Source organism: Vipera berus, assembly GCF_964194415.1.
Source record: "Vipera berus genome assembly, chromosome: 1".
In the NCBI taxonomy this organism is placed as follows: Eukaryota; Metazoa; Chordata; class Lepidosauria; order Squamata; family Viperidae; genus Vipera; species Vipera berus.
Window position 1 is genome coordinate 321,208,067 of NC_138202.1, and position 19,485 is coordinate 321,227,551.

A 19,485-nucleotide genomic window follows, 5' to 3' on the forward strand; every position below is an offset into this window, starting at 1 on the left:
GTTGTTAAGTGAATCTGGCTTCCTCATTGACTTTGCTTATCAGAAGGTCGCAAAAGGTGATCACATGACCCCAGGACACTGCAACCGTCATAAATTAGTCAGTTGTCAAGCATGTGAATTTTGATCCTGTGACCTTGGGGATGCTACAACAATCATAGGTGTGATAACAGTCATAAGTCACTTTTTCAGTGCCATTGTAACTTTAAATAGTTATTAAATGAGCTGTTGCAAGTTGAGGAGTACCTGTATAAAGAATCACAAAAAAAATCCCATACAATTAAACAGAACAAAAAAACCCCAGAGGATTATTTCCCCCAAATGATGAAATGAATCTACAACATAGAACTTTATATTCTGATGTCAAGCTTATTTAAATCCCAATTCCCTCACAAGTCAGCAATCAACAGTAGCATTTCTACCTGTCATTTCTCTGATTTCCAAACAGCACATAATAACATTATCTCTGGACTAAACATTAGAGAATTATGATTAAGTTTATGATTCTTCACTGTCCCGGGGTCATTTGTTTGAAATGGGCAGCTACAAAAATAAATACCGTATTTTTCGGACCATAAGACACACCAGACCATAAGACGCACCCAGTTTTTAGAGCAGGAAAACAAGAAAAAAATTTCTTTCTCCCTCTCTCTCTCTTTCTCTCCCTCCCTCTCCCATTGTCCCTTCCTTCCTTCCTTCCTTCCCTCCCTCTTTGTCCTTCCCTCTCTGCATTAGAGCAGTACCCGCGGAGTCGGCCCTGCAGCCCGGCTTTCTCTTGCAGAAAGCAAGCTGAAACAGAGTGAGGGAGACTGCCAGAAATGCGAATTGGCCGATCTCGCGCTCCTGCAAACTCCCTCGCTCGGTTTCAGCTTCCCTTGCTACAAGAGAAAGCAGGCTGAAACGAGGCAGATTGCAGCAGCGCGAGATCAGCCAATTCGCATTCCTGGCAATCTCCCTCACTCCGTTTCAGCCTGCTTTCTCTTGTAGCAAGGGAAGCTGAAACCGAGCGAGGGAGAGTGCAGGAGCGTGAGATTGGCGTTTCTCAGCACGTGCCGATTCGTGCTCCTGGCAATCTCCCTTGCTTTCCAATTGCGGAGGTTGGAGCTGGCCATACGGATCACCTTCGGACCATAAGACGCACCCTTGTTTTCCCCCCCCCCCCTTTTGGGGAAAAAAAGTGCATCTTATGGGCCGAAAAATACGGTATTTATTCTAGGCTCTGTAACCATGCAAAATCTGAGGAACAGTTTCTCATATAACCTAGCATTGCAGAGATGTGCTAAAGGACTGCATATCACATTAATCAAAATACTAGTATGTACTAAATTTATTATGGCTTCCTATTATTAGCAAATTATGAAATGTTTGGAACCAAGTTTAAAGCTGTCTTCCAAATTATGTTTAAATGCACGCTTTTCAAAGGTCAAGGAGTATGCTACTTTCTGCTCTCAAGTAAAAGATGTCAAGCAATTTCAGCTGAAACAGTATATAGTCCTTAACTTATGAACACTGTTACCTGTTACTTCACTATTCAAAGTAATAATAGCCTCCAAGTCAGTTACAACCTAAATTCATACTTAAAACTGCCCCCATGGTCATATGATCACAATTGGCATATTGGCTGATCACTTTGCAACCAGCTTACATTTATAACAGTTGCAGCCTCCCTTAGTCATGTGATTGCAATTTGGGAAGTTTTTTGCCGATTTCTAACAAAAAAAACCACCATTAGTTAAGATGAATTTACTCTTAGGACTTTGATAATTCCTCTCTCAACTGGAGTAAAGTGGTCGTAAAAACGGGTCTGATCATGTAGTAAGTTAGAACTACAACAACTTAATAATGGGAATTCCAGTCCCAATTGAGGTTGTAAATCAAGGATTATACATATCTGTACTCACAGATACACTGGATACATGTATTCAAAACAAAAAAGGAGGCAGTATAGCCCTAAGTGCCACTTGAGACAATTACTTTTTCTTAAGACATGTTAAAAAATATCTATTTTAAGCATGCAGGCTCAGATAACTTATTCACAAACAGACACTGAAGCAAGCCATCAAAACTCATATACATGATTTGTTTTATTCCTTACAAATCCTTCATCAGAACTAATCTTTTCCTTGGAGTGGTTGGCACAATACACTGATTCCTATGCCCAGTTACAACTTAGCTGTTAACCAAGGCCAAGATACGTAACAAAATAATGCATATTTCTCTCATGTATTCTGCTTTATCCCCCTCCTTCCTCTCTCTAATAATATAGGAAGTCTCTGCAGGTATTACTCTGCTACTTGTGGTGGTCATTTCTGCTTCTTTAAGCCATTGAGCCAGGACTGTTTAAAGATGTTTCTGCAGTCATGTGGCTCACATGACATCACATTGCAGCACAAAATGTACAGCGAAACATGGAACACCATTACCCCAATAACATAGTGTTGCAAATTCCTCAGTGTGCAGAATGTGGATGAAGAAAAAAACTGACGTAATTTAAAAACTGTATTGGGATTAGGATGCCCCTAGGTCAGTGATGGCAAACCTTTTAGAGACCGAGTGCCCAAACTGCAACCCAAAACCCACTTATTTATCACTGGGTGCCAGGTGGGCGTGGCCTGCTGGGTGGGTGTGGCTGTGGTGGTCATGGAAGATTGGGTGGGTGTGGCCAAGGTGGGTGTGGTCACCTCAACATTGCTCATGGGAAGGGACACCTGTGGGGGGCAGCTGGTTGAAAAGGGACAGTTGCCACCTCCGAGGCATGGCACAGGTGCCCACAGGGAGGGCTCTGAGTGCCGCCTCTGGCACCTGTGCCATAGGTTCGCCACCACTGCCCTAGGTGCATACATCACACTAAATGTGGTCCTTTTTTTTGACTCAATACAAGTTATCCTTGTTCAACCACTGCAATTGGTTCCAGTGACTCAATCATTAAGCAAAGCAGTCACTAAGTGAAAAATCACATGATCTTTATTTTTCTTTTGCTTTGCAGAGTTGGAAACGTACAACCCCTAAACAACTGGGCAAGCCCAAATGGAGGAGGTTTCCAAACCTTCACTCATGAGGAAGCCAGGTAAAAGGGAAATCTTATAGCTCTTTCCCCTCCCCTTTGGAATGCTCACCCTGGGGCTGGGATAATTAGCAAAAGAATTAATATTTGTATACATTCATTGGAAAAGATTACCTGAGAGTAACCAAATATACAATGCAGAATAGACATTGAAAGGAATGTGGTAGCGTTCTTGAGACTGCAAAACGCCAGCCTCTTAAGAGGCAAACAAAAGCCTTTAGCATGAAACTAATTAAGAGTCTTGTGTCAGACACAGCCTCAACTGGCCTGAAGGTTGTAATCAACTAATTAAGGCCACAGAGCTGAGCTTTTTAACCTGTGGTTAGCACTTTTTAGGGATGTGCTGCAGCACAGAGGAAAGCAACTTAGGAACAAATAGCTTCTTCAGGTAATCTCTCAGCTCTGTGAAGAGTGAGAGGGAAAAAAGGGGTCAGGTACAAGACAACAGGTACTAAGATGTGACTGAGAGATGCTGCAAAACCTATGAATTCTGGCCCTGGTCACAAAGATAATGGTTGCTGCCTAAAGCAGTCCCTAAATGAGGATTATCTGTACAGGAATCTGGCTGCTATTATCTGTAAACTAGGTTTTATGGGTGGTTGTTATTGTTTAGTCCAATTCTTATGTCTTTATGTCCAATTCTTCGTGAGCCCATGGACCACAGCACACCAGGCCTCCCTGTCCTCCACTGTGTCCTGGAGTTTGCCCCAAATGTTTTATGGGTACTATATATGAATCTAGTCAAGGGTGAACACCATATGTGAACACAGCCTATGATGTACAAGAGGCAATCTTAATTGTTTTGAGATGCGTGTATGTTCTTACTAGACATCTGAAAAACAGCAAGGGGTTCTTCAAATGAAAGCATGAACTTTTAACTCTATCACATTTATCATTTGTAGGGAGAGTTCCACACATCAAGCGCTTGGGTTATTTTTGATATAGGTAAATAAAGGTTTATATTTTGCTTAGGACAAAAACACTATTTGGTATCTAATTATTTGTTATTAGATATGAAGAGGAAAAAATACTGCCTGGCAATTGCTTGCATGTATTAATGTAGGAGTGTTGATAACATTATCATAAAGCTGCAGTGTCCATAACGAATCTCAGTGATGTCAAAAGTTTACATGTGTCATAATGCAATCCCACTAAGAATACAATTTCATAATTTGTATAATCTTGTCATTTTCTCCCCGCATCACTCAGTTCTGGCCTAACTTCTCCTGCCAACAAAAATGAATAGAGAATACAGGCACATACAACAGCTCTTTTTACACAAATTATTCTACAAACTTGGCATTAAAATCTTTATAAGGACCATAAGGGAATATCCATAACTCTCAATCTCACAACAATCACTCTCAGAGCACTGAAGATGTTAAGCAAATGTGCCTGGCTGCAAACTGGGTGGAAAATTTATTTCAAAGCCAAACTAACATTTCATTGACCTACAAATGTATTGTTTTCACATTATAATTGAGAAAGACTATTATCAGATTTCAAAATAAGAGTTTATATCAGGCTCAATATTAGTGAGTTGCTTACTAAGCTGAAATTCATTCCACAGTCAATTCATTCAATTGAGTCATCCAATACTGGTTGACTCAATTCCCAATTTTTCAATCATTTTAAAGGATAACTAGCTTAATTCATCATATCTGAGGAGTTTTTCTACAATTATATTACAATGCCATTTTTCCTGCCTAAATTTAAACTGCTTAATTCTAATTTGATCATCATACCTGTACAGGTAATTGTATACTAATAATACCATCATAGAAATCAAAACAATACTCAAAATGTTCCAACAGTGAAGGAATGGAAAGGACAAAGCAAAGTAGCATTTAGCAGTGTTTGCAGGATTTGGCTGCTTTTGATGTAATGAAAAAAACCAGCTTCAGTGCTGCAACCTCTGCCCCTTTGGACTATAGAAAGGGGTGAGGTTGCATCACAACACCACAATGTTGGGGTTTTTTTTTTGGTCTGATCCGGTTTTTGTGTCTCCTGTGGGACACCTGTGGCATACCTGTATTCCTTGAACTACTTCAGAGTATTCTCTTCCTAGTTCTGAATCTATTCAGTTGCACTAGCCAAACAAATACCTTATTTATGAATGAAGAGAGGTTAGCTGAGCTATTCAAGATTACATTGAAACAAACAACATCATTAGAAGACTTTTAGATGAAAGTGCACAGAGAATAGGAACTTAAGTGAAAGGGCACTGAAGATCTTAATAGCTTTTGTTTCAGCATGCAAAATAACCTAACCAGTGTTATTGAAACAGGCTGAATGTTATGCAAACTTTTAAAGATTTTCTTTAAACAAAAACACTCCAGACATTGACAAAATGCTACCGGTTGCTCTCCGGGTGAGGTTCAAGGTGTTAGTTATGACATACAAAGCCCTTCATGGCATGGGTCCGGATTACCTACGGCAACACCTGCGACCGGCGTCAACGTCCCTCCGTCCAGTGCGCTCCCACAGAGAGGGCCTCCTCAGGGTGCCGCCGATCAAAGAATGCCGATTGGTGACCCCCAGGGGGAGAGCGTTCTCTGTGGGCGCGCCAGACCTTTGGAACAGCTTACCGGTTGAGCTCCGGACGGCCCCCGACCTTCGCTCCTTCCGGCGCGATCTTAAAACATTCTTTTTCGAACAAGCTGGCCTGGTCTGACGGGATGGGGTTGGGTTTTTAAAATTAGTTTTAACTTAATATGTATTGATTTTATGGGCATGATGTTTAATTGGTTTTTAATGGTTTTTTAATTTTTGTATCTGATTTTTATTGTGTATTGCCCTGTTCACCGCCCTGAGTCCTTCGGGAGAAGGGCGGTATAGAAATCAAATTATTAAATTAAATTAAATTAAAATATACCAACATATACAACTTGTATTACCCACTATGATGCTTATTAAGCCAATGGATTATGCATAATGGGGAAAAGCATTAAATAATATTTTATTTCAGTATATACTTTATTTTTCCCCTCCTGTTTTAATGAAACCATCACAGGATTACTTTATTAAAAATAATCTTATTTGTTGTTCTGTTATTCAACTTGCATTTGAATTAATGAAACATATAAAAACAGTTTTTCCCAACTCTAGCCCAAATATATCAGAACTACTAGTATATCCCCTGGTAGTACAGAGCTATGTATAAAAAATCCCAAACTATAAAATGCCACTCAAGCAAGTTCCAACACCAATGTAGTATTCAAGTTACGTACGTGACATCTAGTGCCAGCCAAAATATTTTGGTGCCTGAGGCAGAAAATTGGCAAAGCAGAAATTAGAGCAGCCATGGCCAAAAATAATACTACTATTTCTGCCAATGGGAATGTGTATGGTAATAGGTACCTCAGCAGTCTGAGAAATAAAGTATAGCTTCAAAAATGTCACTTCATGATCTGTTTATAAGTAGCTCAGAGGTTTCTGGATGAAATCAAACTAACTAGACCAAGAAAGTAATATCACTTTGCATTTAATAATGTAGCACCTAATTTCAGTAGTAGAAAGGACTTTTCAAAAAGAATAAAATTGTTAAAAAATTAAAAAATGTTATACTATGCAGTGTCAAAATATAAGAACAATGTAGGTTGTTTCATTAGATTTGGGCAAAAACCTATTAGTGAAATTCTTCATTAGAAAAAAAGGCAACAACTTACTCTGTCCTCAATTATATAGTGAGAGTTTTGCATATTACACAAAAATCAAACTATACCAAGAAGCTGGAGGATCAGAGTTTGAGAGCCACCTGCTTAAGCTTTGTATATCACTTGACAAGATGTTAGTTTCACATAAGCAGACAAAAACAGAAGTGTTCAACTAGCTACCAAAATCATATAAACATATAATGGGACCTATGGGACTACAAAAGTATAAAAAAGCCTTAATTGATTATAAATGACTGTTTCTGTAAGTCAAGAAATTAATATAAATGTTTCATGTGGTTAACCATGAAATCAATCTGAGATTTTCATAAAGGACTTTTTGTGGGGCTGCAAGATCAAAAAGATTAGGATTGTCAAGTCATTTAGTTATGCAAAATACAAATAAATTTTCTAGTCATAATATCCATTCAAAATACTGAAACTATATTTAAACAAAAGATATGTCACACTACCTCATTGAAAAAAATGCAATCATTACTGTAAAGATGTCCATCGTGCATTACAATGTATCTGTTCTATTATATACAATACCCTTCTTGCTAGTTCTCAGCATAACCACAATTTTAAAAAAAGTTTGAAATATGTCTACATCACCACTCTCATAAAAATTGTCACTGTAATAAATGTTTCAGTAAAATTCTGGCTAATTTGAATAAATATTACATAGGCAATATTTAAACATCTAACATTACATCCTGCCAAGCATAATTAACTTAAAGGGGTTATTCTTAGCTTATCTTCTCTATTGCAATAATCCCTTCCTGATCTGCCAATCTCTAAATCACTTTTGTGCAAGGTACCTTGGATTAAAAACATTTGCACTGTATAATATATAAACCTATGTCAAATGAGGAATTTCCTGGAAAGATCAGGAAATGGTCCTTGAAATACTTCTGAAATACTTCCAATCTCACGCAAGAGAAATGCAGAAGATAGCATGTAATCATCTCACTTGCATACTATTAAAAACTACAGTCATGATAAATATTAAAATTGGAACATACACCCTATGTCAGCAATTTAGGAGACTTGTGAGCATTTATGTTTTATTTTGAAAGTAGCTTAGGATTTCATTGAAATAGTGATATTAATATAGTGGAAAAGAAATGAGATTCCCACATATGAGATCTTTTCTTTTTAAAAAAGTGTTTTGTTCCTCCCATTTCCCCCCAACCCCCCCCCCCCCAAAGCTGCTGCTACAGAGAAGCACAGGTATTCCACATACTCCAGGCGCTGCTAATACAAGCTCAGAAAACATAGTAGGAAAGCAGTAAAACCTAAGTTGTACTAAACTTACAAAAAAATCAACGCTTTATCCATTATAACCAATTTCTCAACATAACAAATAATACAAATATAGTTCTCAATCCGATTAAGCACATAACAAAAAAGAACGGATGCAGGTATGCATGAAACTTGGAGAAAACAGAAGACAGGAATCTTTCAACATTCTTAGCATAATGAATTGCTATATGCATAAGGGCAACAGTCACATTAATTGGCAACACACTGAACAGCTGCTGGAACTTGATGCCACAGTAATCTGAGAAATGGAGCCGAACTCTTCATACTTTGGGAATGAATTGCATACATGCTTTTACTAACCCTTATAGGTTATTTACATCACTTTCATCTCATAAATATACTTCAAACAAAATATAGGGGACATTAAAAGCAGTTTTTATAATATTCCCAAAATACTTTAAATTTTTAGTAAATTTTGCTTTAAAGTTCCTGTCAGGAAACAGAGATTCTTTCATTCAACCAAAAAGCGTTTAAATCACACAACTGCTAAGAGCCAAGAAATACGGTGGAATGACTTAGAAACACAGGAAACTAAATATAAAAAATATTTTAAACACATTTGACTCATTTCAAACATAGTATGAAAAGCACAGAATCAATATGAAACTAGCCTATAGTAGAAAGCTCTTTATACCACAGAGGATTAAGATATAAAATTCTTAGAATATATTATTAAAGTGGTCTATTTGAACAATATCGTGAATGTATCAATGTTTTAAGAAATCAAAATGCTCCTACAAATGCTCTGAATTTTTTTTTTTTTGCTTACATTCTCCTCATAAATGTTACACTAATTCTGGAAATGTACACAATATTTTGAAACTCCAATAAGTACAACTAAAAGCTCATGGTTTCTGATCAGAGCAGTGGGAATTAACATCTTCAACACTCTACAGCACTACTGTATTTGAAGCAGATTCTTTATCACAAACATAAAGAGATCAAAAATTATAACCAGCCAGGTATTATTTTTTCAAACTTGGATCTTTTGTTTCTTTGCAAGGATTTATTATAGATATGGCCACATGCACTTCATTTCACATTAATCTATATACTACTAAAACTCTCATGTATGTAACTTTTAACTGGGTGAAGCGGTGCATCATAGGGCAAAACATTTTGAAAAAAGGTATCTCAAATGGGCTAACTTACAGAATGTGTCCAAAATCCAAGACCCGTAATTTCCACGCGATAGAAATTTGGCAAATTTTATAAAACACTTTATGACTTAATTAAAAATAACATATTTCCTGTAGTCAACTCCTGACGTTTGACTGTGCTATACAATTCAACATGGGCTATTTTTCAAGACAGATATATCTCTAAATATCCTCCTAAACTTTTCAGAATTTTTCAAATACATTATAAGCTCTGCCACTGTTGAAGGCGTTGAGGAATCTGGTAAGGAAATATCTCTGGAACGATTGTCTAGTAATCGTATAAAAGCACTAGGTGTATTAAACTCTTCAACTATACTATTCAAACAAATTTTGAACGTTGGCTTGAATGTTTGAAATATTTTACTATGTAACACTGTTGGTGTTAACAAATAGCTAATTATTATACTGAATTTGAAAATTAAATTGTACAAATCATAATTATGAATAGATTTCCATAATCAAGCACAAATGCTAGATATGACTATTTACTTTTTGTTCATTATTAAGCATCTAAATCAAATGCAATACAAGTCATTTCAAAAACTTGAGAAATTGGACCATCATCTTTTTTACAGGATGAAAATCCTAGTAAGAATCTAATTACATTGTTTTGCAAGTCAATTAGTCAAAGTAGATCAGCTGAGATAAACAGGTAAAATAAATTACCCACTTTTTCTTTTATCGGTTCTTTTTTTACCTCTACAAAACAATTCAAGAAACTGAGAGTTGGCACAGATGTACTTCAGCTACTACCCACAAAGCAAGTAAATTTGTGCTTCCAATTGTCAACAGAGACTGGATTGGAGTCAGAAGGACCTCTAGTGAATTTCAGGAAGTGTAGCAACTGGGGAAAAATAAGGAAAACCCTGCCACAACTTTCCTCATGCAAGCCATAACCCATTCAAACCAGAAGCAGTTTTTTAATAGAATCATATATTACAAAGGGGTTATATATAATGCAAAAACCATTTAGGTATAATTTTTTCACCAACTTAAAATCTATGCCAATATTTTGGCCATTGATCAAGGGACTTCACAGATCTGAATGCTGAATAAATACATAAAAGAATATTGTATCTATCATAATCATAATCATAATCGTAAAGTTGGAAGGGACCTTGGAGGTCATCTAGTCCAACCCCCTGCTCAGGCAGGAAATCCTATACCATTTCAGACAAATGGCTGTCCAGTCTCTTCTTTAAAACTTGTCTATCCTGGCACTTGTAAAATAAAAAAGTTCAATTTTTTTTAATATAATCTGTATTTACCAGAAATCATTTAAGCAATCTACACAAAAAGAATGGGTAGTGTGCATCTCATAGCCATTTTTAAAATTTGTTCATCACATACAAAGTGTTGGATATAATTTGGCACGAACAGTATGTCATCTTGATGTGAAGATTGCTCCTTCTGTGAAAGCAGGCATTCTTTTTGGTGAGCTTGTACGACTTGCAATAGTTTCAGAAAACAGACAAACCGGGCAGCAATATAAAAAAAGAACAAGCTCCTTTTTCTGACTTAAAAAACTGCATAATTCTGCAGGTTTTTTTAGTCTACATTACTTATTCATTCTGTTATCATTTCAAATGACTTTTCAATATTCTATTGGCTCATATTACGTATCTCAATTAGTATCATCATTGTGAAGCCCTACTTCCTATTGAAAATAGGAAAGCAATGTGTTTATATTTAAAACAATTCAAACATAAGATCAGTTTTACCTGAAATATAAAGAAAGGATTATATAAACAGCACAATGCAGAAAAACTCCCCCCCTTTATCATTTTAAACTCAGATGTAAACTTTGCTGAAGCTGCAAGAAAAAGATATTCAGAACTTTAAAAAGAAAAAGACACAAGAATAAAATCTTGATTTAAACTCATCATAAATGAACATGATTAAAATTCATAATCCCTGTTACGTAACTGAAAGAAGATGTGCACTTAACTTGGCTAGTTAACTCAAAATGGTTCATTCTGCATAATTTCTCATACATAGGTAACAAACAATAAACAGTATTTAAGGTATCACAAGTCATTTGTTGGCCATTTTCTTCCAAAAAAATTAGCACAGATAACTTTTAAAAAGCTTTACATTAAAGCAACAAAAAATCAAGTTGTAGACTTAAAGGCAAAAAAGAAACCCTAAGAACTGGCTCAGAGTAATAAAACTACACATAAAAGCTAGAACAAGAGCAAAAACAAACATCTGTCATTTTGTACTTCCAAGCTATCTCCTTTGAGGTTTGTAAAAACCACACTGCAAGACTTGACAATCTTCACAAATTGAGTGAGTTTGCACGGCTTATAGTAATCATTGGTTTGAAATTATTTAGTTTTTGAATTTTATAAAGATGCAATTATTTTTCAGCTAATATTTTCAAAACTCATTTGCCCATATTCATTTTTAAAGAAATTTGTAAACTAAAACATCCATTTGAAGAATAATTGTTGACTACCAGGTTCCATCCAGACTACGTACTACATGGGTCTTACATACTCTATAAATTGTACATCGATAGAAGCCATTTTACTGGTCTGCTGAACTTTAACAAACACTAATTTTGTTCTCCTACACTATTTCTAGAAAGTCTGCAGAAGGTGGGCTTGATATCACAGAAGTCCTTATAGCTCCCAAATAGTTCTCTGAAACTATGTTTATGTTCTGTTCTAGAGGAGTAACTTGATTTATCAAGAATACCAAACTCTTCAACTTAGAAAATAAACTCTTACATCCTTAAAAATCTTATGTGTACTGTCCACGGCATACATTCTATTCAACAATCCTAGCATTGCATTTTTCATTATCACCTCTGTACAATCATAGAACTGTAGAGTTCAAAAAGATCATGTAGTTCAACCCTCCCTCATGTGGTAGAAAAACAATTAAACCAGACATGTCAAACACAAGGCCCGGGGGCCAGATCCGGCCCGCAAAGTGGTTTCATGTGGCCCGCGAAGCCATCCTGGAAACAGTGAGGGAACGGCCCCCGCTGCCTTGGCCCTGGCCCAGAGACCCTCCTTCTGCCAGAGACCCTCAGATCTGTCCCACTCCTGCCCAGGCCCCCATAGGCACCCTTGATGCGAATGATGTAGAGCTGGCCACGCCCACCCTGTAGGCCATACCCACTCTAGCCATGCCCACCCAGTAGGCCACGCCCACCCTGGCCATACCCACCCGGCCCCCTGAGGGCAACCGCAATGCTGATGCGGCCCTCAATGCAATTGAGTTTGACACCACTGAATTAAACCATCCATGAGGTGGTTCGCCCAGGGATGAAGAACCCACAACACCTAAAGTAAACTTCTTTCTTCCTGGCAGGGTCCATTTTTTCAGATTAACTGAGTGCTGATTGATCAACTGAGAAAGAAATTGACAAGACCTGCTTGTCACCACAGGCAGACATAGTGTATTGGAGAGACTGACCCAAAGTCACCCAGATAATTAATTACCCTGTAAACCGCCCTGAGTCCTTCGGGAAAGGGCGGTATACAAATCTAATTAAATAAATAAATAAATAAATAGCTTTCATACCTACAATGGAACTAGAACTCACAGCTTCCTAATTTCTAGCCTCGTTCCTTAACCATCAGACAAAACTGGCTCTCCAAAGTAACTATTCCACATCTATACTGATTTCACCAGCAGAAAGCTTTTCCTTATATTAAAATAAAGCTAAATATCTACAATTTATGCCCATTATTTCTGGATCTAGTTTCTTTGGTAATGAACATTAATTCCTGGCCAGCTTCTACGTGGTTGGTACCTTTTTATGTACCTGAACAAAACTGAAGAATAACTATATCATTTGAGCAACAACGATAACACATCATCTTTGATAGCTGCTCTAAAATTGGATTTTTCTCCTTAAGAGGTCGGATAAATCTATCTTCTACACGAATACTTCATATAATTTCATTTAATAAAATAATTTAAGATGATACATTCAATTTTCTTGTTACTTTCATATATTATATAAAGGCAACAAGGCAACAAATACAGGAGCTGAATCATTTCTAGTAGAACCACTGGCTTAACCAATCCAACACAAGCAGGATGCTGAAAATACTCAGTAATGTACATATTTGACATCCAATAACATGCAAGGTCCCTTTTCTACTTGTTAACTTCATTCTTTGCTTTGCTACTGTTGCCATCTTTTCCCAAACAAAGCTCCTCTGTTTTAACGGCTGTAGGCAGAGATTCAGCAAGTGTAATTTTCCCCATTACTGCACTTCCTCACCAGAAAAACCAGCATTTTAAAAATGCTACAAAACCTTTATGATTAAAGGTAACAATTGCTTGCATTACATGTTATCTGCAATACAAAAAAAAACACTCATTTTATGCTTTACATATTGTCACCATCTACCACCTAATCAATAGGCTGTACAATTTCCTGAGATGTATTCAATATTCTAATCTTTCAGCTATGCCAGGCAAATTAAGCCCCAACAGAATCTATTTTAAAAACCAAGGGATTTTTTTTTCCTCTCTACATTCTGATTGGTGGAATTTTCAGGAAGTACTTTCAGTTTCCATGGTAAAGAGTGGAAGGTAAACATGCCTGCAATATAAGGTTAAGATGCCTAAGCCACTTTAAAAAGGGTATATGCTCTTGGGAGTATACTGGCTTAAGTGCATATCTGTGCAAAGTAGCTTCTCTTACTCCTAGTTTAGTGCTATATAAACACTGCACTCAAAGCAGAAAATCAGCTATGCTGAAGTACTGGGAACAGGATGCACTATAACACCTCATGCATACATATCCCAAATGGGAATCTTGTAGGAACATACTTGAATCAATTTGCAAAACACCTAATTGGTGTTAACCTTTTTTCATTAGACAAGCCTCTTTTTAAAAGAATCTTGGACTGGACCATAACAAACATGTTCTTTTTCCAAGAAGAGTCTGTGTGCCTTATGGGAGGCTGCTATTACATGACGTAAAGATACTTAGCAAACAAAATTAAACATTTTCATTTTCAAAAAAAATTTAACCAATTTATTTGTTACAAAAAGAGAGGAAGACTGGTGCAGCTTAAAGCAGCAATGGTTCAGTATCCTGTACAGAAACTGTATATTGTAGTTATCTGAAAGCACCCACCCACTATTTTTTTCAGGAAAAAGAAATAAAGATAGAGCTCTTGACCACTGCATGCTTTAAAAAACCCTCCATTATAGTAAAAGAAAATTTAGAACTCACTTACCCCACACATCTCTGCTCAAATTATGCAAAAAAATGTTCTGAAAACCAATTATTCATTCAGAAGCCAAATAAATTCTTATTTTAACTAGTACAAATCCATTGGTTATAGTCACAATCTAGGGCCAAACTATAGGGATCATAAACACATTGCTTCCCATTTCTTCTAGTTTTCACTAAGGGAATGAATAGGAACAGGAGGCCCACTCTGAATAATAGCATTGACACTCAACACTATATGCCCCAAGATGGAAGTGCTTTTGGCATCAATGGAAACTCCCATCCTGGAGATAATAAATGTGAGACTGTGATCTTCACTTGTACCATAATAAAGGAATATTTAAAATCGATTCCTGGGTTCACTATAATCCTAATCCTTGACAATCATCTCCATTCTACTACATCATTTTCAAACATTCACACTGCAAATGACATTTATATGCAGTAATACAATTTAGGTTTTACTTCTTCCAAAGCCACAAACATTAAAATACTCTCCAAACAAAAGGGCACAATATTTTCAACAAGCTATAAGACAATTTCAGGTTCATTTCGATTTTCTCCCCATGTTTTTCTCTATTACAAAAAGTTATCCTTATGAAAACTTATCTTTTTACTTTCATTCTAATTACTTTCATTTTATTTATGCAAGAGTCAAAACATTTCCTATTACATGGTGACCTTTACAAAGAGCTCCATAAATTGGCCAGTACTCTTATCCTAGTCATCATTATGAGAGGGTTAGCTGCAAAATTTTCAAATGCTAGGATTTATGTATTACATTGGTACCCTATCTTTCCTTCAAAAAGCTTCATATTGTCTTTATTTCCCCTATGTATATGTCTATAAAGTAAGCTTAAGCTGAAAGAAAATGATGAAATCAGGATCCCAGTAAGCTTGAAGGCTGGGTAGGGATTTGAACCTGTATCTCCTCTATCCAACATTTTAATCAGTATAGCTTGCCTTGAACTGGAGTTCTGTTACTACACAAGACAAATTATTTCTTAGACCAAAGCTCCAAACCACACACACAGGCTTCAAAAGGGAGTAGGAAGTGTTGATTGTATTTCAAAAATGAGCTAAAAGTTTCTTACCATGCTCTTGCTTACCCATTGCACTTAGATAATGATTGATAGCTTGACACGGGGGACTTGGAGTCTGTGTAGCTTTGTCACAATTCATAGGTGCAGAACTCCTGTCGATGTCAAAAGAGAAATACCCACTGGAGGATCTGGACAGCAGTGGGGATCTTCTTACAAACATGAACAACGGGGATCTGGTAGCAAATGGACTGGGACTGGAGGGTGGTACCAGTGGTCCCTGAGGGCTAGTGGGTGATAAACTGTCCAGTTCACCCAAATGATTACCTTGATATTCAGTTTGTAAGGAGGTAGGGGCCCCAGGTCGAAGGTGAGGAGGCTGAGCTGGCCTTTCAGCAGGCTGCAATTGTCCACCTTCTCTCTCACACTCAGAATTTAAATCAGAAGATTGTTTTGCCATTTGGTCTTTCTTTTTCACCAAGCCCTGGAAGAAATATTGGGGGGGGGGAGAGAAGAGAAAAACATCTCAAATTACACATAAAGTTCATTCAAACTTGGTAACAGTGATGACTTGCAGTAGATAGAAATCAGTATCAACATATTTGCATTGCAAATTCCATGACATTTTACATTCCCCACTGGATTTCAAAGCTATTAATTAATCTTCATTCCCTGCGTGTCAAACTTTAAAAATAAAATACAGTAATTGATAAAGGTGTTTTGCTATATTCAATACAACATATCTCAAAGGGTAAAAAAAGGCTTGTTGAAAAGAAAACAGTAACAGTAGTTTGTAAGAAAAAAAACGGGGGGGGGGCAACTAAGCAATATTCTAGGTCTGATCTTTGGAGGAGAGGGCAAAGGAGCCGACTGACTTTCTTTTAATTAGAAGGGGGAATGAAATATTTAAGCTCAGGATCCGCACCCTCCAAGTTCTATACAGGAGAGTCAGATAAGAGTTTTGAAATGTTAGAAGTAGATGCGGTGATTGTGCAGGACGGGGAAGTCGGCCAGGCTCTCTCGCTCCATTGTTCTATCGAATATGCTGATCGCAGCAAGTCTGGAAGGTTTGGCAAGAGCAATCAGTTGTAAAAGTGCGTCACAATAGTTTGTACACTGCAAAGTGCTCCTCTGTTCACTCCACCTCCCCTCATCCTTTTACGTCTACGATCAAATCCTTCACTACACTACACGCAGGGGAAAACGTCTCACTTCGCACCTTTAGGAAAAAAAAACACACACTCTTTTAATGAGTTGTTTAGCGGGCGGCGAAATCGCGAGGGGAAAAAAAAAAGGCACGAGTGAGAAACGAAGCGCCGACAGGTCACCCCAGTCGCCAGGCAAGGATCGCAGGCTGCCTCCCTCCCACCCGCCCACCGCGCTCTTAACTCACCTTTATTTATTTTCGCTCAAACGCCTGTGTGTCCCGCGACTGGACTAGGCGCTCACGCAAGCAACAACAGGTTGTAGAAAAAGCCAGCGCAAGCCAAGCACCCACCCCCGAGTTGGGGAACCATCACAAGCAGGGAACAAAAAAGGTGATGGTGTGGGAAGTGGCCCGGGGGGGGTGGGGGGGGGCGAAACAGCCCCGCGCCGAGAGTTGAAAAGAAATCCCAATTACGAGGCCAAGTCACCCCCAATTCGCCTCGGCAAGGCCTCTCCCCAGCTGCTTGAACGACACCGGGGGAAGAGCTGCGGTCGGGGCGGCGAGAGCCAGGTCGCTTCCCAGCGAAAACCCAACAAAGGGAGCGCGAGTGCAAGGCAGGAGAATAACAGAGCCAGAGAGAGAGACACGCAAAGGGGGAGGGGACAACTAGAAGAGAGGGTGGAGACACCAGCGCACACCAAGATACCCCGGCCCCCAATCCCGCCCTCCCCACCCCGCAAGCCGGCAGGACTTACGCCTTAAGGTTCCTGAATCATCCCAGAAGCGAGCCGGAGCCTTCCCGGGCACAGAGGGCGGTTGGGAGCGAGACGCTCGCGCACCTTTCGGAGATGGCTGGCGTCTGGTCGCGCGGACAAAACAGCAGCCAACCGGGCGACGGCGAGAGCCCCGCACTCTGACTGCCTCTCCGGGCGAAGAGGAGAGAGCCCTCCCCGTCGCCAATAAAAAATAAGGGAGCGAGGCCAATCCCGCCTCGTTAGAGGCGGTCCAGCTCCGCCCACAGCGCGAGGGCACTGTTTACATTTATATGCTGGGAGGGGGGGGGAGGCGCCCGCACGCGCGCGCGCGCGCGCACACACACAAAAGCAAAAAAAGCGGCCTGCTACAACCCTGCGCTGCGTCGCGGCCCGCCCTTCTTCCCTCCTTATGTCCTCAGGAGCTTCCTGAAGCCGCCGCGGTGACGACGGCAACCGTGATCGAGAAAGGCTGCTGACTTGCAGCAGCCACGCTGAGCTCTGCTGTGCTTTCTCTACGGACGCCCACTTCCAGTTCTCTTGCTTAAACCTGCCAGCAACAACGAAGAAGAATCCGAGAGTCTAGCAACTGGCAACTCGCTTCCGTAGAGAAAAACATTTTCGTTTGACAAAAGCAGAGATGTAGCCGCATCCCGCAATATCTGTTACTCCCCACCCCACCCCCCACTAACAAGCTTTTAAAAAAAAATAAACCACTAGACTAGACGCCACCTCCTCCCTGGCTTAGAAGCTTCACACCCCAAGATGATTCATTCTGTCCAGGGAGAGAATTCTAGCCTTGTGGAAGAGTAGACATGACCAATGATTATGATTTGTATTTAGATGACTATCACCTAAACATTGGGAATAGCTTGTCACAATAAAAGCACAATGCAAAATAGGCATAGTCATCAGAGGCCAGAAATATAATAATCTGCATAATGAGGTGCAGACTTTGAAATGAACTACAAGTCATGCTTGAGGGTCCAAGCAGGAGTTCAGCAGAGATGTTCAGCAGCAATGGTGGCATCAGCCTCCTGGCATCAGATAAACACAGCACCAGAACTTTTGTCCCCTCCACACCTCTCAATACCACGACCTTTATCCCAGAATATATCAGAAAAAAAATTCGAAAAATTCCAATATCAGAATAAACTTCTAAAACATGGATTGCTAGGGAATGCTGCAACCAGCACATCATCTAAATCCCCCAGGCCAGGTGTCCCATAACAAAGCTGGACTGAATATGTATGTATGTATTTATCAAATTTATATGCTGCCTGACTGCCAATGACTCTGGGAGGCTCACAACAACTGAAACAAGAAAATTACAATAAAACCAATTAAAAAGAAGAGGAGGGAAGGATAAAAGAAAGCAAGAACAACAGATTGAACAGAAACAAAGCAAAGGGTCTCACTCTCCCTTGCCAAAGCCCTGGGTTAAAAAAAGGATCTTCACAATCCTTCTAAACACCAGAAGAGTGGGGGCAATCTGGATCTCAGGGTAGCCTCATTTCACAGGGTAGGCATTGCTAGTAAGAATAAGTCCTTATAGATGACACTGCTTAATCAATGGAAATTGAAGCATGCCAATCCTACACAACTGAACTGGCCAGCAGTATGATGGGAGACAGTGGTCCCTCAAATAACCAGGCCCTGTGCAATGTAGGACTTCAAAAATTATGACTAACATCTTGAATCATACTCAGAAACAAATTGACAACCAGTATGTCTCACAATAGGGACCATTACGGTGGGAAGGTAACAGCGTTCCATGCGCCTTTGGCGTCTAGTCATGCCGGCCACATGACCACGGAGACGTCCTCGGACAAGCGCTGGCTCTTCAGCTTTGAAATGGAGATGAGCACCGGCCCCTAGAGTCGGAAACGACTAGCACGCATGTGCGGGGGAACCTTTACCTTTTATGTCTCACAAAACAGGGATGTTATAGGGCATATCAATATGCTGTTGTGATCTGGACTAGTTGGAGCCTCTGAGTGTTTTTCAAGAGCAGCCTTATGCAGAATGCATTGCAGTAATCAAGCCATGAGGTGACCAGAGCAAGAGTGACTATCTGAGAAGTCCCCAATCTAGGAAATGGTACAACTGATACATCAGATTAAGTTGTATAAAGGTCTTC

At 39.1% G+C, this 19,485-nt stretch overlaps 1 protein-coding gene across 2 annotated transcripts in view; it reads right to left on the reverse strand.

The window, feature by feature from the left end:
* BCL2L11 (BCL2 like 11) overlaps positions 1-17,521 on the reverse strand; it is a 34,479-nt gene extending 16,958 nt beyond the window's left edge. The window contains exons 1-2 of one of the 2 annotated variants that reach the window (XM_081313336.1): positions 17,349-17,521; positions 15,501-15,930 (exon numbers count right to left, since the gene is read on the reverse strand). In XM_081313336.1, coding sequence (XP_081169462.1) covers positions 15,501-15,906 — 406 coding nt within the window. In that variant the 5' untranslated portion in view covers positions 15,907-15,930; positions 17,349-17,521. Of the gene's footprint in view, positions 1-15,500; positions 15,931-16,839; positions 17,066-17,348 lie in introns of those variants that run through there. The other variant, XM_081313337.1, reaches the window with a different exon arrangement.
* Positions 17,522-19,485: the final 1,964 nt, after the last annotated feature.